The sequence below is a fragment of the Delphinapterus leucas genome, chromosome 2, assembly GCF_059928025.1.
Source record: "Delphinapterus leucas isolate spDelLeu-1000000601 "Yukka" chromosome 2, BTC_Dleu_Yukka2, whole genome shotgun sequence".
Taxonomy (NCBI): domain Eukaryota; kingdom Metazoa; phylum Chordata; class Mammalia; order Artiodactyla; family Monodontidae; genus Delphinapterus; species Delphinapterus leucas.
Window position 1 is genome coordinate 34468672 of NC_143130.1, and position 23229 is coordinate 34491900.

Sequence of the window (23229 nt, forward strand, 5' to 3'; positions counted from 1 at the left end):
CGGTGTTGACAGTCCCACAACATGTGAGCAGGCTTTGGGAGACAAGAGCTGAAGACATTCTTTAAAGAAATTATTCTGGGAACCAGGCTGGAATCCATGACTACTCTCCGAGTGCATTTTCTGCTATTGTAACACTGTCAATCATTCTAGAAATCGCTTCCTACTCTGTGCCAGGAACTGCCCCAGGCGCTTTATGTTTGTGTCTTTCACCTTCCCACTGACCCCAGGAAAGCTCTGATCCCCATGTTATTGAAGAGGACACGGGGTCAGAGAGAAAGGAGGTGATCCCACTGGGTCAGCCAGTGGGCGAGGGGTGGCAGCTGGGCCCCCAGACCATGCTTTTTGAGTGACGCTGACCTGCCTGGGGTAATGTCACTGAGCTTTTGAGGCTGAGACTTGAAGAGTTCTCTGCTTTGTCTGTGACCAGCCTTTACCAGGAGTGAGTTTAGAAAAAGTGTCAAAACAAGTCACCCCGTGTTTAAACAAGCATCAGAGGGTCCAAATTTTTGTTCGGGGTGGTGGTGGTAATTGTTGAGGTTACAGTGTATATAAAAGAAGTGATCTGTAGACAGGGATCTTGGGGAAAGAAACTTACATAATTTTCAACTGTTTGTCTCCCAGAAAAGTCACAGAAATATGTAAAAACATTATCACTCATTAGTTGACATTTAACCAAACGTATTATTCTAAAATAGGATAAATAAAAACTCCTTTGTAGATGTCTTGGTCAGCTGGGGCGACCATGGCAAAACACCACAGACAGGGTGGCTTAACAACAGATGTGGATTGTCTCAAAGTTCTGGTCAGGTTCTGGCGAGAGCCCGCTTCCTGACTTACTGCTTTCTGGCCGAGTCACCACATGGCCTGTCCTTGGGTGCCCGTGGAGAGGCCATACTCTCTTGCTCTTCCCCTCTGTGTAAAGGCCACAAATCCTACCAGGTTAGGACCTCACCCTATGACTCATCTACCCTTAATTTACCTCCTGAAAGCCCTATCTTCAGATGCAGTCACATTGGGGGTTAGAACTTCAACATAAGAATTTTGGGAGGTCACAATTCAATCTATAGCAATAGGGAAGTTGTTTTCTCCCTGAATATGATTTCTTCCTTTTATGTTTTTTGCTATATTTATATTTCAACCAAAGCTGGATTATAAACACCAGTGGGAAGAATCTGTGTCTAAATGTCTCATCTACAAACCACCCAGCTTATTAATATTAATTTTTCACTGTCAAGTGATATTTATGATAAAGGTAATGGGAGTGATCAGTATGTTCAGATTATTTAAATATTCAAGTATTTTATTTGACTTGTTTTTATAAGTATTTTCTTTTTTTAAAAAACTTTATGTATTTATTTAAGTATTTATTTATTTATTTAGGCTGCACCAGGTCTTAGTTGTGGCATGCATGTGAGATTTAATTCCCCGACCAGGGATCGAACCTGGGCCCCCCTGCATTGGGAGCGTGGAGTCTTACCCACTGGACCACCGGGGAAGTCCCTTGACTTTTATTTTATTCAACTTTGAGTATTTTATATGTTAGCTGAAAATCATATATTATTAATTTTTACAAGGTGGCTGTTTAAATTTTCATTCTATCTGAGCAAGTAATCGTCCTATATTTTTTGTATAAAAGAAAGGATAGGGTACCCTGTATGGCTTTAGGAGAGAGATACATTTGAAATTTAATGTTCTCATTTAGTTACAGAAAGCTAGAGAGAACTACTGCTTTAAACAGCTGGGTTCTTGGCAAATGAACTTAAAAATAAAAAAGAATATTTGCCAATATCTTTTCTGTCGGTCTCAGGTCCTTTGATAGAACTTCCTCTTGGGAAAAAAATATCAGACAAGTATTAAAAATTGGCTTAGTGTGATCAGAAAGAAAAGTCTATCTTTTTAGAAATGTGCTGAATTCTAAAAGTTAATTAAGAAGACATTGTCACATGGTCTTCTACACTGGTTATATTTAGCTTTTCCCTTGAAATAAGATATCTCTTTCTTCTCGGTAAATGTGACTATCTTGGTGTCTTAAGTCTTCCAGCCATACAGGATCACCATTTCCTTTAATATTCAAGTGAGCAAGCTCATGCCCTAAGGCCCTGTATTTGGAAAGCGCCACGTGCTCTGTCCCCAGCTTCCATCACCAAGGATTGCTGTAGTCCTGGAGATTTTCCGGGTCACCCCGACTCCAGTTTACTCCCTCCACTGAATGCTTAGGCTCCCTGAGCACTGGGCCTCCCACGATTGGCCTGTACCCACCCCACTTGCCCCAGGCTGGGTACCACTTCCCATCCCAAAGGATCACTGGCCCTGGTTGTGACAGCAGCCCACAGCGTACCCGCCACACTGCCTGGCAGTCCTGACACTTGTTCCTGGGCCCCGTGATCATCACATTGCAATGGTCAAGTCTTTGACCCCACTGCTAATCCTTGGAAACAAATGATCTGTTCTCCACTCTTGTAGTTTTTCCTCTTCCAGAAGGTCATCTACATGGACTCATGCAAAACGTACTCTCTTGAGACTGGCTTCATGAGTTTAGCATGATGCATTTGACTCAGCCATGCTGTTGTACCTATAAGTAATTGTGTTCCTTTTTATTGCTGGGTGCTATTCATTTGTATGGATGTAACACAGCTGCTTTATCTCTTAACCCATTAAAATACTGCTTTATTTCCACTTTTGGTGATTATGAATAAAGCTCCTATAGACACCTGTGTGTATGTTTTTGTATGGATGTAAATTTTTATTTTTTTCAGTGAAATACCTTGGAGTAGGGTTGCTGGGTCAGATGTAAATGTAACTTTAACTTTGTAAGATGTTGCCAAACTGTTTATCTGAGTGACGTTTACATCCCACTAGCAGTTGTTCTGTATCGTCCCCAGCACTTGCTTAGTTTAGCTCAGTTTTGTTTGCTTTGCTGTCCTAATATGTTAGATGTGTACATTTGTATGGAGAAAAAGACCCCAAATAGCCAAAGCGATCTTGAGAAAAAAAATGGAGCTGGAGGAATCAGGCTCCCTGACTTCAGACTATACTACAAAGCTACAGTAGTCAAGACAGTATGGAACTGGCACAAAAACAGAAACATAGATCAATGGAATAGGACAGGAAGCCCAGAGATAAACCCATGCACCTATGGTCAACTAATCTATGACAAAGGAGACAAGAATATACAATGGAGAAAAGAGAGTCTCATCATAAGCGGTGCTGGGAAAACTGGACAGCTACATGTGAAAGAATGAAATTAGAACACTCCCTAACACCATACACAAAAATAAACTAAAAATGGACTAAAAGACCTAAATGTAAGACCGGACACTATAAAACGCTTAGAGGAAAACATAGGAAAAACACTCCTTGATGTAAATCACAGCAAGATCTTTTGATCCACCTTCTAGAGTAATGGAAACAAAAACAAACAAATGGTACCTAATGAAACTTAAAAGTTCTGCACAGCAAAAGAAACCATAAATAAGACGAAAAGGCAACCCTCAGAATGGGAGAAAATAATTGCAAACGAATCAATGGGCAAACGAATCAATGGACAAAGGATTAATCTCCAAAATATGCAAACAGCTCATGCAGCTCAGTATAAAAAAAAACCAAACAACCCAATCAAAAAATGGACAGAAGACCTAAATAGACATTTCTCCAAAGAAGACATACAGATGGCCAAGAGGCACATGAAAAGATGCTTAACATCACTAATTATCAGAGAAATGCAAATCAAAACTACAATGAGGGGGCTTCCCTGGTGGCGCAGTGGTTAAGAATCCGCCTGCCAATGCAGGGGACACGGGTTTGAGCCCTAGTTTGGGAAGATCCCACATGCCGTGGAGCAACTAAGCCCGTGCACCACAACTACTGGAGCCCACGTGCCTAGAGCCCGTGTTGTACAACAAGAAGCCACCGCAGTGAGAAGCCTGCACACCACAATGAAGGGTGGCCTCCTCTCACCACAACTAGAGAAAGCCTGCTCACCACATCGAAGACCCAATGTAGCCAAAAATAAGTAAATAAAATATATTTTTTAAAAAAAGGTAAATTCAGTTTCTTCTTTGCAAGTAAGTTAATACAAAAGGAACACATTTGCTGAGCTCTGTGGAAGTAATGGCAGCAGACTGCAAATGGTATGAGTTAATGGAATGACTCACATTGGCTATTAGATTTGCACAATTTTAAAATGTATATATATATATTTATATAAAGTGCACGTCACAGATTATGAGGGATGATACCCTTGGGTTCTCTTTTCTTTCTCATTTCTTTCTCATTGAGTCCTAAGGCTGATATATTAAGACATTTAAGAGATTCACATGATTGCAATTCTTGATCAGGGATGCCCAAAATTAAACGGTAATCTCTTGAGAGAGCACGTTTCTCTGTTGGTAGCGTTCTCTTAGCCATTTCTGCAAAAATTGTGGTGTGGGCCCAGGCAATTTCCATGAGCATGTGCTTTCCAAAAGATAAACTCACCGGACCTAACTAAAATGTGCTTTCTGGGATGGCTTTGACGGAGCTGTCCGGCTGGAGTTTATTATGACAGAGTATCAATGCTAAAATGGTGAAAAGATGGGGAAAGCCCTGCTTGCGAGGCAAGGCTGCCTTTACCATTCTTTCTAAACAGACTCAGGGGCTTTAGAGAAAGCTACTGGTAGGAAAGGTTGGCGGGAGGGGGCGGCTGGCGACGGCAAACTAGTCCTCTGAGTCTTTTATCCTTTTTATGCCCAGTTTTGTGGGGAAAGAAATGCTTTTACTTCCCTTACACGCTCTTAGCCTTATTTTTCTCCCACGTTCTTCCTGGGAGTCTCCTCCACCTACAAACAGTCCCGATTTCAGAGCTCTCGATACTCACTTTCTACGGATCTGGCCTGAGCTGTGCGGTCCTGAGCTGAGCCGCACACACGCTCAGGACCTTTGCTTCCTGTTCTCTATCTTCAGGGTTTCGTAAGGACGACACTTAATTCTAATAAAACACACGGCTGGGACCCGCAGGGTTGCGCGGAGACGCCGCCACCGCCCAACCGCCGGCCGAACCAGACCGACCCCCAGACACGGCGCGGCCTCGATGACGTAGCACGCAGCCTCCGTGACGCAACCGCGCAGCCGCCTGACGCAGCGCGCAGCCTCTGTGACGGAACCGCGCCCTCTCCGGCCCCGCCCAGGGCCGCCAGGAGGAGCTGCGCGCAGACCCTCATCCCCTCAGCCGCTAGCTACGGGGTGTCCGCGTAGCGCGGGTCCCGCCGCCGCGACATGTCGCAAAAGCCGAAGAGCCGGGGCCGCGCCGGCACCCAGGCCGAGCGGGGCAGCGGCGGCGAGGAGGCCCCGAGCACGTCCCGCGGGCCGGGCGGCGCCGCGTCGCAGGGCGGCCGGCGGGCCGAGGCTCCCCCCGCGCCGGGACCGCGGTCGCAGAAGCAGCTGGAGCTGAAGGTGGCGGAGCTGGTGCAGTTCCTGCTGATCAAGGACCAGAGGAAGATCCCGATCCGTCGCACCGACATCCTGCGGCACGTGGTCGGGGACTACAAGGACGTGCTCCCGGAGCTGCTGCGGCGGGCGGCCGAGCGCCTGGAGTACGTGTTCGGGTACCGGCTGGTGGAGCTGGAGCCCCGGAGTAACACCTACATCTTGGTCAACACACTGGAGCCGGTGGAGGAGGACGCGGAGATGCGCGGCGACCAGGGCACTCCCACCACCGGGCTGCTCATGATCGTGCTGGGGCTCATCTTCATGAAGGGCAACAGCATCAAGGAGACCGAGGTCTGGGACTTCCTGCGGCGCCTCGGGGTGCACGCCACCAAGAAGCACCTCATCTTCGGGGATCCGAAGAAGCTCATCACCGAGGACTTCGTGCGGCAGCGGTACTTGGAGTACCGGCGCATCCCGCACACGGACCCCGTGGACTACGAGCTCCAGTGGGGCCCGCGCACCAACCTGGAGACCAGCAAGATGAAGGTGCTCAAGTTCGTGGCCAAAGTCCACAATCAGGATCCCAAGGACTGGCCGGCGCAGTACTGTGAGGCTTTGGCGGAGGAGGAGGCCAGGGCCAGACCCCAGACCGGGGGCACGGCCCCAACCCCAGCCCCTTCCTCTTGAAACCTGAGACAGACTCGGAGAGACGCTGGGGAAGGGCTGGGGGTGGGAGGGAGCATCTTGCTGTAACCTTTAAATGTGTGTAACAGTTTTAGGATGTGTTTGCAATCTTTTCTTTTTGTGATATTATAAGTCACTTTGGTTCCGAATTTTCATTTATAAAAATATTAGGGGATGATTTATTTTGTTTTGGTTTGTCTTACTGTATTTTTTTTATTGGTATAAAAATCTTGCTAGCTTTATAAAGCGAATTGGAAAGTTTTGTACCATGTTATGGAAATAGACATTTAAAAGAAAGAACACGTCAGTAAGTTGCTTTCGTACCAGGGAAATAAAACAAAGTGGCTCTTGTCTGGCCTCTGGACTACTCAACTCTGTAAGGAAAAATAAAAGTCTATAAATTGAAAACTAAAATGTAACTGCCTACATCTCTATTTATCTTAGCATAGCTATTTTAAAAACATATTTCCCATGTGTGTAAGTGTTATGAGTCATTCTAAGCAATGTATGCATTGTATTTTTTCCGGATAAGTTTTTGTGTGGCTGACCATTTAGTTCCTTTTTTTTCTGGTTTTTTGTTTTTGTTTTTGTTTTTTTTGGTTTTTTTACTATAGTTATAATAAACACTGTATTTTTGAAGCAAGTAAGCATTGTGCACTTATTTTAACCGTAAGTCATGAGAAGATTTCATTACTGAAAAACAGCATCTTAACAAAAAAAGAAAATTTTTACCACGTATCATTCAGGTAAGTAGTGTTTTGTGGAAGTTGCTCTATTTTTATGTGTGTGTGCATGTTGGATCATGATGTAAAATATATTTCTTTCTGTGGGTCACAGAAAAGTGTTAATGATTAACCATACCTACTTGAGAATCAGACTACGTGGGATCAGAGCCTCCCTCTGCATAACTGGCTGTAGGAATTTAAGCAGGTTAGGTTGTATACAGACCTTTCCTCACCTGTAAAATGGGTTGATGATGCATGTTGTTGTGTGTGGTAGTGTGATAATTAGATAGGGAAGTATACCTAGAGATCTTGGCACAGTCCGGGGCTGTGGGGGATTTTAGTTGTTACTTTGTTCCTTAAAATCTGTTTAAATTTGTTTATTCTTGGTCTGGAGAAGTTAAAAAAATTTTTTTTAAGGTTTTCTTTCATTATCTTGTTCTAAATCATTCCTCGAATTGGAATTACTGGTTCAAAAATATGACTATTCTAGCCTGACTCTGTTGTATGGTTTTATGGAAAAACATAACTCATGGTTTATGGTGAGTAGAGCCCATGTAAACAGTAAGAGCAGAAAGTAAGATCTACCCCAGGTTGGAGAGGTCTCTGTAATGTAGTGAATAGCATATGGGGTTTCGAGGTTGTCTGATAGACTGAATTCAAATTACAGCTCATGCTATGGCAACATGGTGATTTGGCATAGGTTTTAAGCTCCCTTAATCTCAATTTCTTTATGTGTAAAATGGGAAAAACAATAATTATATCATAGTTAGTTGTATGGATTAAATGAGCCTGAAGAAAAGCTGGTATAGTGGCCTTTCATTGTATTTCTCCATAGCCTCTGGCAAAATGCTGTTTATATACAGAAGTTCAGCTGTTAATTATTCAGCAGGTGAATAAGTATGATTGTTTGGGGGGAAGGTACTGCAAATTAATCATGAAATGAGATAAATACTAAAAAGAAAAATGTGGATTGATCAACCCTGGACTAGAGTCATCTAGAAGAATCTGGTGGGTATGTGGTGGTGTGGAGCAATGGGTTAGATGACTGGGTTTTACTTTATTCTGTTGAACTGGAATTTGCATTTATTTTATCAGTGAATATAGTTGGCCCTTAAAGGCATTTCTTGGTTTGCATTTATTTCAGTGCATGAATTACCTCCTGGCTAAGATTCTGCTTACTCAATGACCGCTTTCCCCTCTGGGATGTTCTAACGCTGGGATTTTCATCTGTATGGGGCGGAAAATATCATTATGCACTGTGCAGTGTCAGCTATATCTGAGGCACATGTTTTCCCCACACTTTTCTTGTAGAGATATTAATAATTTACCCTCAATAGATTACCATTTTGTTGCAAATTTTAAAGTAGAAAACATTACAGACCAGATCAAGCCCTTGTATCTTTTCACCCTTCCCAGAGGTGTCAAGAGTTTGTGGCTATTGTGCTGTTGTCTAGTTAATACAATATAATGTTTAATGTATGAATAATATATACAGTTGACCCTTGAACAACACAGGTTTGAACTGCATGGTCCACTTACATGAAGATTTTTTTCAATAAATATGGAGTACATTTACAGGCTGGGAGATGGGTATGCGGGGCGTTGTTATACTGATTTCTCTGGTTTTGCATATGTGTGAAATTTTCCATAACAAAAATTAAAAGAAATAAAGGCATTCTAATAAATAAACTTCTTTCACTTGATTTTTTTTTTAGTAATTTATTACTTGTTATTTCTGAGTCTATATAACACTATTTTGAGACTGAAGGATGCATAGTATTTTCAAGTTTAGCTTCTAAAATATTTTACAGTATATTTCAAATAAAATCATGGTTGCTGGCTATGGCTTTTCAGAGACTTTACCTTTTTTATTTGATTTAAGGTAATATGAATTTGAAATTTTAATAAATAATACTTTCCTTGAAAACAGAAATGTTATTCATATAATTACTAGATCATCTGAAAGCTTTTTGAAAGCCAAATAATTTTTCCTTTGAGTCTCTCCAAGTGAATAATCAATTTCTTGTTTGGTTTGTTTCCAGATTACCTTTTTCATGCTGCTCTCTGCAGTATGTGTAATGCTGAATTTGGCTGGTTCAATTCTCTCCTGTCAGAACGCTCAGCTAGTCAACTCCCTAGAAGGCTGTCAGTTGGTGAGTAATGAAATGCAGACCTTTTGATAAAGGGCATAGGCTTTGATTTTGAATGAAAGTGATTTCAAAAATAATGTTATTGTATCCTTGGATGTATTCTGATGTTTTAGTGTTAAGGAATTAACGATGATTGATTTTTTAAAATTCTCCCAAATTAAAACTGGTTCTACTCATAAGTCAGTTACTAATAGTATATTAGTGTAATGCTATTTTAAAATAAATGTCTTTAGTAACGATTTTATTTTAATATTTGTTGCATTGATATTTGTCTCCACTGAATTTTTAAAAATCAATTTTGTAAATCGATTTTAAGTGCCGAGATACATATAAGCTTGATAATGAGTGCATCCAAACAATTTAGTTCTCATTTTTCAGTTAAAAAAGAGAACTGTCTTTTCAATCTAGGAAAACCGTAGATGGTGTGCTATGGACATGGTAGGGGGTCATTTTGGTTTGTTGAATGTAACCATCATTCCTTATCATAACTTGGCTCCTGCTTCGGTAACATATGCGTGTGGCTGGTGCAGAAATCAGAGTGTGTCCCATGACGTTCAGTACAGGTGCAGTGTGACCCCTGATGTGACCCTGGCTACTGGGTATGGGGGTGCTGGTGTTTGTTTCTTTAACTTAGAGAAGGCACAAGGCTACCTTTTAGAGCCATGCCCCTCACAGCTGCCCATGTACTTGCCAACCTGTGGCCATGATTTCTGAGAGGTCAGGGGCTATGCTGAACTACCTGAAGCTTTTCTGTAGCAGGGCAGTGCCTACGTTTCTTGTAGCCATGCCATCGGGTTCAAAGGGGAGCTGCTGCCCTTTACATTCCTCATCTACCAAGGCCAGCAAGTCTAGTGTAAGGTGCGGGCTGAGTGCTGAAACACCTACTGAGTCCCCAAAACTGAGAGCTTAGTCTTGTTATTTTCTGTTCAGTGTGGGCAAGCTCACACTGATCATATTTCATCCCAATATGATATACACAGAGTATCCTTGCTGTAGTGCAGTATTTCCCCAGGACTACCAAGAACTGACACAACCTGGAGCCCCATCACCAACAGAAAGGGCGACTTGCTAACTTCTGTTCATAACTTGGTAGCCTCTCTTTTCCTAAGTACTAAATGTGGTGAATATGGTAAAAATCTGGCAACCTACACAGGATTAGCCAATTTTTCCTCTGATTCCAATTTTCCAAGACAGAGTGACTGGGGTGACAAGAAGTGAAAGTGCCTGGAGGTCCAGATCCAAAAGAAAGACAAGTGCCCAGTCTTGAAAGGTTGACTTCTCCTGGTATTAATCTCAGACCCTGTTTCCCTATACTGTATGCTGCATGAAAGGATGGGAAAGATGTAATTATATAATTATATGCAATTTTATATTTACATATTACATATATTTTATATATTTATATATGTACCATTTATATTTCTTTTTCTTCTGTGATTTGACTGGGACCTTTACCCATTTTTAGATTTAACAGTTATTTATTTGCAAGAGCTCTTTGTATATTATGGTTTTGAGTCCTGCAGCTTATATGGTCAGATATATTTCTGGATTGTTATTTGCCCTTTATTTTTTCACATAGAAAAATTTTAAATTTTTGTGTGTTCAAAGCTGTTAAAGTTTTCCTTTGTGGTCTTACCTTAGAACCAATAAAAAGACCTTTTCCTTCCTAAGATCATGTTACCCCAATAATTTCCCCTGGTGTGCTTTTTTTTAAAATAATTAACTCTTTAATATCCTTGAATTTATTTGATGAATTTAACCTTTTCCTCTAAAATGGGTAGCTCGCTTTCCTAAAACTATTTCCTGAGTAACCTAATATTTCCCTGATGATATGAAATGCCACCTGAACATTGAGTCCTTTGGTAGCAAGTTACAAAAACTGACAAAGCCAAAGGCCATTTATTAGAGAGATGGTGGGACCTATTGAATATCCAAGGGGTTAGAGATTAAGCCTGGAAACTGGCTGGTTCCAAAAGAGCTTCTGTGGCTGCAAAAGCCTGACCCAGAGTGGGGGTCTGCAGCGGGAACCCTGAACTCCTCAGGATGCAGTTCTGCAGGAGTGAACAGTTCCCGTGGTTCTTAACCTCTTTGTCCGTTGGTCCTAGAGTCAGAGTCCAGGGAGGGAGCATTTTGATTGGCCAGGGTAAGAAAAAATCTGCTTAGCTGTCCCACCAGTGGAATCCAAGAGATAATTCTCCAAACTAAGGTACTGTTAGGAAGGGTTGAGGGAAGGAAGACAGGAATGTATGCTGGATAGTCAAAAAGAGAGCCGGTATCTACTCTGACAGCATTATCATAGGTATGCACACACACATACAGATGTGACTATTTGCCTATCTCTGGACTTTTCATTCTGTCCCATTCCCATGTCTGTTTATTCATATTCCAGAACAATACTACCTTTTAAGAAATTGAAGTGTAGTTGATTTACAGTATTATATTAGTTTCAGCTATACAACATAATGATTCAGTGTTTTTAAAGATTATACTCCATTTGCAGTTATTATAAAATGTTGGCTATATCCCCTGTGCTATACACAGAACAGCACCACTTTTATTACCTTAACTCTATATTTTTATAACTGGTAGGGCAAGCCCTACCCCACCCCCATCCCAGACTTGAATCTACTTCTTAAAAAAGTTTTTGCCTGTTTTTAAAAGTTTAGTCTTCCAGATGAGTTTTGAAATTTTTTTTTTCAAGACTCAAAGGAATCAATTTGAAATTTCAATGGGAATCATATTAAAATTATAGATTAATTTGGTGGAGAATGGACACGTTGACAACATCATGTTTTCCCTTTCAGGCACATTGTGCATGCTTTTGGTTTTATCCAAATTATTTTTATAGATCCTTCAGTGCAGTTTTTGTTTTTCTTTAGTGTAGCTAGTACATTTCCATATCTGTGTGTCTTTTTCCTCTGCATAATTAAAAATTAACTAATTTTTATTATACATAATAGTTTATTATATATAAATTATTATAATTATGAGGTCTCTTTTCAATTCCACACTCCTAGCATCCCCTTCAGAAAGTTTTTGGTAGCCAGATATTTTCTGTGCATATTAGTGTTGTGTTACCATTCTTACACACATGTCTCTTCTGCCTACCGTTATCCACATCCCTTTTGTCAGCCAACCCTGTGGCTTGGTGACATTTGTACATCAGCCCTTGGAGCCCTTTCCAGCTGTTAAATAGAGAGCCCTGGGTAGATGGACGGATGGACGGTTGGATGGATGGATGGATGGATAAATGGATGGATGGATAGATGGACAGACGGATGGATGGATGGATGATAATTTGTTTAACCACCACTTAATGAAGGATCAGTTAGGGATGTTTCTAGTCTTTTGCTAAAATAAACATGGCAGAGAAGATGACCCTTTGTGCACATTCATAACTCAACAAATACTGAGTGGCTTTTGCTCCTGCTGTGGGATTCCAGAGTAGGTGGTACAGTTATTGACCAGGGTTCTTGGCCTCCTTAATCAAAATCGATCAGAGGCCAGACAAGGAATTCAGGCAAGCTTTATTAGGGCCGCTGCTGCAGCAGGGGAAGGGAGAACAAGTAATAAGTTCCATTGCTAACTCGCTCCCTGAGAGGCTGGTGAACTGGCTCCTTACATGGGCTTTTGCGCCTGTCCCTGCAGAAGTGACAATTGGGCCTTTTGGTCTCTTTGTATCTTGTTGTCCAGAATTTGCCCCAGCTGCACATGCACGCAGTTATTTTTAGTCCCATATAGTTTCTTTATATTTTGTTGCTCAAAGAGACGTTTGTCCAGGTGCAAGCACTGTAGCAAAGGATCCCAGGTCCCAGCTGGTGTCAGTACCTCCAGGGAAGGGCCTCCCCCCATCCCCTTATCGGAGAGGCTCCCAGCTGCTGTTGTTCTCTTGGCATCCCGTCAGTTTTCCTCCGAGTACTGGCATTTCCCATCATTCCCTACTTGGCAGAACCCCACAAGGAACAAGGCCACATCCAGGGCTGGGTGCCATCCTGGCCTGTGAGTGAATCAGCGAGTGTATCCCAGCGGTTCTTTTCCTAAGAGCCCTAGAGGAAGGTAAAAAATTATCTGGGGGTTTTAAGTAAACATGCCGTTTTAGGTTAATGACAATTAAAACCATTATGGGTTTTCAAATGTCTTTTTAAATGCCTCATCATGTTTTGTTTAATTTACGACTGCTGGTACAATGAAATATTGCACAGCATCAAAAATTTGTTTAAAAATCTGTTTTCAGTTATGACCTAATTCTTTCAATTCATCCTGCAGAAGTTTGGGATTTACTTTCACATTCTTACAGTGTTTTTAAAATGAAAGCCTAACAATGCTTTTCAGATGCAGATCAATATAATATAATGCATCGTGTGTTGATAAGTACATTGTCTTAACGGAAAAGGCGCTTTTTTGTTGTTGTTTCCTTTTTTTTTTAATATGAAATAATAGATTCTCATTGGAAAAGATGCAGGTGATACATGAATTGGAATAAAACTGGACGTCTCCCCTCTCACTGTCTGCCTGCCACTCCCCATCACACCTGTGATCCCTTTAGGATGAGATGTGTTCAGACCCTCGTATATGCGTATATGTTTACATACATGTGGGTGTGCATGTTGTACATTCACAAACATACAGTTTTATTTTTAAACACGCTTATACTGTATACTTTTTTCTGTGGCGTTTTCCCTGCTCATTGATATTATCTTGAGACATTACCATGGAAGTATATACAGGGAGCCCCTCATTCTTCTGGCGGCTGTGTGTATTTCCCCATAGTCACTGTATGTACCTGCACCGAGAGGCGGTCTGGCCATCTCCATTGTTTTGTTGTCACAGGCACGGCCACAGTGAACATGCATTCTTGTCCTTGTTTTTAATTTTAATATAGTTGGGTAATAATTTTATTATAAAGGAAACAAATATATCCTCCTTCACCATAGTATTGTTACCGAAAGTTGGGTCTGGCTGCTCACCACTCAAAAGCCAATACTTGAGAGGCAAGGTTGGTGGAAAGGAAAGTTTGCTTTATTTTGGAGGCTGGCAACTGGGGGAGAAGGGGACTCATGTCCAAAGGCCAATTCCCCCCTGCTGATCAGGGGACAAGAGCTTTTATAGGCTGAGGGAGGGGGCCACATGCAGAAACAGCACAGTCAGCTCTGACAGTCGTCTTGAAATTGGTCATCAGTGGTCTGACCAGCGTCATCTTGATTGTTTTCAGTACAGTTCATCTTCAGTTCTAGGGTCGGATTATTCCCATTTCCTTGAGGACAGTTCTCAGAATTGTGGCAGCTTATGTCATGGCTACAGTCTGGTCCTCGTGTAGTTGACTTCTTCCACCTGGTGTGGGTTTCAGTACCTACAAGACAGCTCACAGGATATGGCTCAGAACATTATCTATATCCCTTAAGGAGGAACTAAAGGTCCTTGACTTTGCTTAATGACTAAACTATTGTTATTTGGTCTTGTTTGACTGTTTTCCTTTGCCTCCTGCATTTTCTCACTTCTCTGATTAAATTTATTCTTTGACCAAAGTTCCTCTGCAGACAAAAGGCAGGCGGAGGGTATTTGGGCAGAGGGGGAGGTGGTCCTGGACAGGCCCCATAGGGTCCTGCTGTGTTTCAGTATGGAGTGAATTAAAATATTTGTCCTACTTCGTATTGCCAAGAATTAGAAATTTAGGTGGAAAATTTCATAAAAGTTATATATTTAGTTCATTTTGATATATGTTCAGACATGAGATGGAAATGTGCTCTTTAATACCTTTATGCCAAACTAATACTAACTGCTGCGCGATGATGATGATGGGGAGGATTGCAAACTTCTTTGAGCACTTGCTGTGTACAAGGCACTGTTCTGAGCACGTCACATGCGTTCGTTCATTTACTCCTGACAGCCGTGACTGAGAGACAGGTGCTATTTTATCCCCACTAACAGGTAAGGAAACTGAGGCCTTGAGAGTTAAGGAACTTTTCCAAAGTCATGCAGCTGGCAGGTGCTGGCATCAGATTCTAACCTTGCTCTTAACCATTAAGAAATCATTAAATTTCTGTTTTTCGTAGCACTTTAGAATTAATGGTTAAAAGAGGAAAGGATGAGAAGCACTGGATGATGGAGGTAAAGAATATGTCTTGTTTCTTCTTGGTCAAAATCAGTCTTTGGCTACATGGGGAACACTTCCCTGTGTAGAGAAGAATCTCAAGGAACCTAAACCATAGCTTATGTGTCACAACAAAGGGATGTGAAAACAGCGTCCAGTTTTGTAGGAAATGTGAGCTCTTCCTCTCCAGCCACATCAAGCATGTAACTGGGAGAGGTATCTTTCCCTGTAAGCAAACAATCATGTGATTTATGTTGTGCTTGCCCACGATCACACCCGTGTTTTCCTGACCTTAAATCCTTTGTAAATAGATGCATCACATTGCAGGGACAGTGTGATTTATTCTTGTTTTCTGGAAAGCTGGGCTATCTTGCTGTGAGTGTGACCTGACCACTAATTGGACATCCTTCTAGTCTCTGCCTAGGCTTCCTGGGGGTATGTAGCTCCCCAAAACGAGGGTGGCCTCAGGAGATCTGACACCTGGGCGGGTGTTTTGATGGAAAGCACATCACCACCTCCTTCTTCCTTATCTGTTTACATTTCTGATTGAAGAGCTTCATCTCAGCCTCTCCCCTGTGTGCCTCTCAAGTCTGATGTGGGATTTCTGGCAGGGGGAGCCAGAGTGTAACCCTTTTTCATACAGGAATTAGCAAAGGGCTTTTCGAAGAACCCAGGAGAGCCATAGCCATGACACTGTACATAGCACAAAAAAATTGAAGACATATTCTTCCACTATCTAAAAGCAAAGAAGTTGCTCATTTTGAGTCATGTTCCAAGATAGAGCTTTGTTTTTTTACTTTCACTTTACTGGTTAACGTATACAAAAATTCCAATCAAGCATTTATTTGTGGGCTGATTTGTTTGAATAATAAAAATAGATAATGATTTTTGAAGAAATAAGTCAAAATTTTGCTACAGATAAAGATGTACATTTTAAAATTATTTTTTTAAAAGTTCTTCCCATCAGGAGGATATAATGGTTTTAAACATATAAGTGCCAAAATAACACAGCACCAAAATACATGAAGCAAAAATTGACATCAGTGAAGGGAGAAGTATGCAATTCAACGGTAATAACTGGAGACTTCGATACCACACCTTCAGTAATGGATAGAACAAATAGACAGAAGATCAAATCAACCAGAAAGTAGAAGACTTGAGCAACACTACAGACCTAACAGACATCCATAGGACACTCCACCCAACAACAACAGACTGTATTCTTCTCAAGCACATATGAAACATTCTCCAGGACAGAACATATGCTTGGCTGTAAAACAGACCTAAATAAAATTTTAAAAGACAGAAGTAATGCAAAATATATTCTCTGACTATAATGGAATGAAAAACCAATAGCAAAAAAAGTTGGAAAACTCACAAAGATGTGGAAATTAAGTAACACTCCTTAATAATCAGGTCAAGGAAGAAATTAATAGGGAATCAGAAAATACCGGTATATGAATGAAAATTAAGGCATAATATACCGAAACTTATGGGATGCACTCTAACACAGTGCTTAGAGGGAAATTTATAACTAAATACCTATGCTAAAAAAGAAGAGAGATATCAAAACACTACATAACCTTCCAACTTAAAGCACAGGAAAAAGAAGGGCAAACTAAACCTAAAGCAAGTTGAAGTAAGGAAATAATAAAGATTGAGCAGAAATTAATGAAATAGGGAATAGAAAAACAATAGTGAAAATCAGTGAAACCAAATGCTTCTTCTTTGAAAAGATCAACAAAACTGACAAAACTTTAGATAGCTTGACTGAGAAAAAATAGGAAAGATTTAAATTAATAAAATCAGAAATTAAAGGGGGGCTACCAACCTTATAGATATAAAAAATTATAAGAAAATACTATAAGCAGTTAAACCAACAAATTAGATAACTTAGATGAAACAGACAAATTCTAGAAAAACACAAACTACTGAAATTGACTCAAGAAGAAATAGACAATCTGAATAGATCTATAACAAGTGAAGAGAAAAAACTGCCCACCAAGAGTAGCACAGGCCCAGATGGTTTCACAGATGAATTCTACCAAAAATTTACAGAATAATTGATACCAATTATTCACAATCTTTTCCAAAAATATAGAAGAGGAAGGAACACTTCCCAATTTATTTTGTGAGGCCAGTACTACTCTGTACTAAAATCAGACTAAGACACCACAAGGAAAGAAAACTACAGACCACTACCTCTTATGAATATGGATGTATAAATTCTCAACCAAATACTAGCAAGCTGAGTCAGGCAACATATAAAAAGAGTTATACATCATAACCAAGTGGGATTTTTGCCAGGGATGCAAGGTTGACTTAGCATCCAAAAATCAATTAATGTAATATGTTGTATCAATAGAATATAAGCAAAAAAATCACATGATCATCCCAATAGATGCAGAAAAAGGAATTTCAAAATCCAATACTCTTTCATGACGAAAACGCTCAACAAACTAGGAATATAGGATAACTCCCTTAACCTGACAAAAGATATCTGAACAAACCCCAGCTAACATTATATTTAATGGTGAAAGACTGGATGCTTTCTGTCTAAGACTGGGAACAAGAGAAGATGGTCCATTCCTGCCAATTCTATTCACATGGTACTGGAGGTTCTGGCCAGGCAAGAAAAAGAAATCAAAGACATCCAGATTGGAAAGGAAGAGGTAAAACTACCCCAATTCACAGATGAGATGATCTTGTATGTAGAAAATCCTAAGGAATCTGCTAAAACATCATTAGAACTAATAAAGCTAGCAAGGTTGCAGGGCCAAGATCAAAACACAAAAAATCTATTATATTTCTAAGCCCAAACAATGAATAATCTGAAAATGAAAATAAGAAAATTTCAGTTTCAATAGCATCAGAAAGAATAAAATATTTAGTAATAAATTTAACAAAAGAAATGCAAAACTTATACTCTGAAAACAATGAAAGTATTGTTGAAAGAATATCTAAATAATTGGGGAAGTATCCCATGTTCATGGATTGGAAGGCTTAACATTGTTAACTGCCTTAGTCCTTTGGGGCTGCTAAAACAGAATACCATAGACTGGGTTGCTTATAAATAGTAGAAATTTATTTTTCACAGTTCAGGAGGCTGGGCATTCCAAGATGAAGATGCTGGCAGATTTGGTGTCTTGTGAGAGCTTGCTTTCTTGTTCATAGATGGCCATCTTCTTGCTTTGTCCTCACGTGGTGGAAAGGATAAGGGAGTTCTCTGGGGTCTCTTTTATAAGGACACTAATCCCATTCATGAGGGCTCCACCCTCGTGACCTAATCACCTCCCAAGGGCCCAACCTCCTAGTACCATCACATTGGGGGTTAGATTTCAGCATATGAATTTTGAGGGGACACAAACATTCAGTCTATATCACAATACTCCCCAAACTGATCTGCTGATTCAAAGGTATCCCCATCAGAATCTAAGTTGATGTCTTTGTAGAAATTGACAAGCTAATTCTGAAATTCATATGGGATTGCAAGGGACCCAGAATAGCCAAAACAATCATGAAAAAGAAGAAATAGGAGGACTCACACTTTTTGACTTCAAAACTCACTGCAAAGCGATGGGAATCAAGACAGTGTGGTACTGGCCTAAGGATAGACATATAGATGAATGGAATAGAATTGAGAGTCTAGAAATAAACCCAAACATTTATGGTCTGACTTTTAATAAGGGTGCCAAGAGCATTCTGTGGGGAAAATAGTCTTTTCAACATATGGTGCTGGGAAGACTGGATAGATATATGCAAAAGAGTGAAATTGGACCCTTACCACACACCATATACAAAAATTTACTAAATTAGATCAAAGACCTAAAATGTAAGAGCTAAAACTTTAAAACTCTTAGAAGTAAACATAAGGGTAAATCTTCATAACATTGGATTACAGAGAACCCTTAGATGTGACCTTATAAGCATCAGGAAAAAAAATAGATGAGTTAGACTTCACTAAAATTAAATATTTTGTGTTTCAAAGAACACTATCAAGAAAAGTGAAAAGAAAGTCCACAAAATGGGGTAAAATATTTGCAAATCATGTACCTGATAAGGGACATGTTTTTAGAATATGTAAAGAACTTTTATTGTTCAATTAAAAGAAAAAAAACAATTTTAAAGTGGGCAAAGGAGGGGCTTCCCTGGTGGCGCAGTGGTTGAGAGTCTGCCTGACAATGCAGGGGACATGGGTTCGAGCCCCGGTCTGGGAGGATCCCACATGCCGCGGAGCAACTGGGCCCATGAGCAACAATTACTGAGCCTGCGCCTCTGGAGCCTGTGCTCCTCAACGAGAGGCCGCGACAGTGAGAGGCCCGCGCACCGCGATGAAGAGTGGCCCCCACTCACCACAACTGGAGAAAGCCATCGCACAGAAACGAAGACCCAAACACAGCAAAAAATAAATAAAATTTATTTTTTTAAAAAATGGGCAAAGGATCTAATGGACCTTTCTCCAAGGAAGTATACAAATGGCCAACAAGCCCATGAAAAGATGCTTGACATCATTAGTCATCTGGGAAAAGCAAATCAAAACCACAAAACTGCTTCACACCCACTAGGATGGCTAAGATCAAAGAGATAACAGCAAATGTTGGAAGGATGTGGAGAAATTAGAACCCTCGTGCATTGCTTGGTGGGAATGTAAAATGGTGCAGCTGCTTTGGAAGAGTCTGGCAGTTCCTCAGTGATTAAACGTAGACTTACTGTATGACCTAGCAGTTCCATTCCTAGGTAAATACCTAAGAGAAATGAAAACATATATCCACACAAAAATGTGGATAAATACGTAAATGTTTATTGCACATTGTTCATAATACTCAAAAGGTGGAAACAACCCAGATGTCCATCAGCAGATGAATGGATGAGCAAAATGTGGTCTATCCATACTACAGAATATTTTCAGACATAAAAAAAGAATGAAATACTGATACATGCTATAACACGTGTGAACCTTGAAAATATTATGCTACGTGAAAGTACCCAGACTTAAAAGGCTACATCTTGTATGATTTTCTTCATATGAAAGTTCAGAACCAGAAACTCTATAGAGACAGAAAGTATATTAATGATTGTCTTGGGCTGGAGGAAGGGAGAAGGGGAATGATAGTTAAAGGGTGTGGGGTTTCTCTTCGAGGTGATGAATATCTCAGATTGACCCTGATGATGGTTGCACATATCTGTGAATATACTAAACACCATTTAATTGTACACTTTCAATGAGTAAATTGTATGATATGTGATGTATCTCAATAAAGCTGTTTTTAAAAAAGAAATAGCAAGTCACACTGAAGTTCTAGATGAATAACATGTAGTTGTGGGAGTATGTAGAGTACACTTAGAATGATGTGTAGGATGTAGATTTTTGTATTTTTGTTACTGTTAATTACTTGATACACATCCTTTGTGTTATTAACATTTATAATTAGTTTATATATGTACATATATGTATGCAGTTTTGTTCTGAAGAGTCAGTTGTTAAACTTTTACCAGCACACCTCTGTACTGGAGTTTTCTCATTTGATGTAGTTTCCTCTTGTCCATCCATTAGCATACCATTTTTTCTTTACCTGTACACCCTCATCTTTTGTGACTTCCCCCATCCTGCATACTCCATCCCACCCCAGCCAGGCTATTTCATTGTCCCCTTTGCTCATGTTCCTTTGTGTGTGTGTGTGTGTGTGTGTGTGTGTGTGAGAGAGAGAGAGTGTGTGAGGGTGGGAGGGAGGAAGGAAGGAAGGATGGATAGAAAGGGAAGAAGGAAGGGAAAAGGGAGGAAAGAAGAAGGGAGGGAGAAAGGAGGGAGGGAGGGAGAGATGGAGGAAGGAAGGAGAGAGGGAGAAAGGAGGAAAAAATAGTTGTTGAATGAGTGATGAAAGAAAGGCAGATCTTTTCTCCCATATGTAAATACCAAAAGTGTACTGCACCCTTACTCAAATGTTATCCTTGGAGTCAGGACAAAAGTATTAGCAAGAGTCTCATAATCCACCAGCCCCAGGATGCTGGTCATACACTTATTTTGTATTTGATGCTACTCGACAGTGGGCATCATCACAGGGCTTATGCCTTTCTCTGTGTGTGCACCTGCCTCTGTGCTGTTACTTCTCATGTAATTTAAGGCACTTGGAAAAATCATCTCGACCTTTATTTAAACTGTTTAGAGTGATTCTCCCAGCTCTCGATTACTCATGGTTAACTTCAGGAAACAGTGATGGAGTTGATTCAAAACAATAGGTCAGTCCCAAATTTACTTACTTTGGATAGTAAATCATTTTTACAGTTTATAATTGAGTCGGGCATCCAGTGTTTTTGTAGGAATTTGTCATTCAAAAAGGGTTATGCAGTTATCCACGTTTTCATTCCATCCCCAACCCCAGTCACCTCTCAAGTTGTTACAAAGGAAAGAAAATTAAATGTTTTGGTTTAAAGTATGGCTAAACCTGGTTGTTAAGAGGAAATTCACAAATGCCTTCCAATTTAGACCAAAAGAATACATGAGAGGCTAGAGAAAGGAGCAAATTATATATCAACTTCCACTTGTTTCTTTTTCTACATTAACACTTTTCATGGTGGATAATAAATGAGTAAATCGAAGATTACAGTGGAATGAACACATAGAATTCCTGGTGGTCCAGTGGTTGAGAATCCGCCTGCCAATGCAGGGGACACAGGTTTGAGCCCTCGTCCAAGAAGATCCCACATGCCACAGAGCAACGAAGCCGGTGCACCACAACTACTGAGCCTGCACTCTAGAGCCCCCAAGCCACAACTACTAAGCCCACAAGCCACAACTACTGAGCCCACGTGCCACAACCAGTGAAGCCTGCGCGCCTAGAGCCTGTGCTCCACAACAAGGGAAGCCACCGCATTCAGAAGCCCATGCACCACAATGAAGAGTAGCCCCTGCTCTCCGCAACTAGAGAAAGCCCGCACGCAGCAACAAAGACCCAACAGCCAAAAAAAAAAAAAAAAGAAGGCCATTTACAATTTGTCCATGGTTAATCCTTTTGTTTTAGAAATGGGCAGAGTGAAAGTCTGTCTGTATCAACCAGATAATTTATATAAACCAGAATCCCACAGATCCCTTGCTTTTACATCCTACATATTGCATCTGAAAAAATCTCTTCTCAAAACCCTCTTAAAATGGATGCAAAGACTTGTTTTGTATTTAATGCTACTCCACAATGATCACCTATAGAAATGTCACTCACAAATTCTTTGTTTCTAGAATAGAAACAGAAGAGAGTTAGCATTAATATAGAGTTTTAAAATGTTTTTAATCAGAAAATTATTAATTTTTATGGAGAAATTTGTGGATCACATTAAGTTGTTAGAAATAATACAGGGAGGGGCTTCCATAGAGGCGCAGTGGTTGGGAGTCCGCCTGCCAATGCAGGGGACACGGGTTCGAGCCCGGGTCCAGGGAGATCCCACATGCCGTGGAACAGGCCCATGCGCCACAGCTGCTGAGCCTGCGCTCTAGGGCCCACGAGACACAGCTACTGAGGCCCGCACGTCTAGAGCCCGTGCTCTGCAGTGGGAGAGGCCACCACAGTGAGAAGCCCTCGCACAGCAACGAAGACCCAATGCAGTCATAAATAAATAAATAATAAAGAAACCTTTAAAAAAAGAAAAACAGAAATAATAGAGAGAGATCTGCTGTATGCTTTGTCTAATTTCCCCCAATGGTAACATATCACAACCACAATATTAACATTGATACAATCAGCCCATCTTATTTATTTTTGTTCTCTGAATGCTTGCTTTTGTTTTTTTAATAAATTTTTATTGGAGTATAGTTGATTTACAATGTTGTGTTCATTTCTGCTGTGCAGCAAAGTGAATCAGCTATGCATATACATATATCCACTCTTTTTTAGATTCTGTTCCCTTATAGGTCATTACAGAGTATTGAGTAGAGTTCCCTGTGCTGTACAGCAGGTTCTTATTAGTTATCTATTTTATACATAGTAGTGTGTATATGTCAATCCCAATCTCCCAATTTATCTCTCCCTCCTTTCCCCCTTGGTAACCATAAATTAACCCATCTTATTTCTGTTTCCCCATTTTTACTTATATTCATTTGTCTGTATGGGTGTGAGAGTGGATGTATTGAGTTTTATGCAGTTTTGTCACCTGTGTAGGTTTGCGTATCCACCAGCACAGTCAG

At 40.6% G+C, this 23229-nt stretch overlaps 2 protein-coding genes across 9 annotated transcripts in view; both read left to right on the top strand.

Annotated features, from left to right (window-relative positions):
• Nucleotides 1-23229, top strand: part of ENTREP2 (endosomal transmembrane epsin interactor 2) — a 366320-nt gene that overhangs the window by 253800 nt on the left and 89291 nt on the right. For all 8 annotated transcript variants that reach the window (XR_004024713.2, XR_016391949.1, XR_016391950.1 and 5 more), the window contains exon 3: nucleotides 8858-8968. Coding sequence is in view for 4 of the 8 variants with exons in the window: in XM_030763982.2 (XP_030619842.1) it covers nucleotides 8858-8968 (111 nt within the window). In the remaining 4 variants the exon portion in view is untranslated. The remainder of the gene's footprint in view (nucleotides 1-8857; nucleotides 8969-23229) is intronic.
• NSMCE3 (NSE3 component of SMC5/6 complex) lies at nucleotides 4972-6733 on the top strand. Its single transcript, XM_022554493.3, has one exon. It carries the CDS (start codon nucleotides 5254-5256, stop codon nucleotides 6091-6093), a length of 840 nt encoding a protein of 279 aa, XP_022410201.1. The 5' UTR covers nucleotides 4972-5253; the 3' UTR covers nucleotides 6094-6733.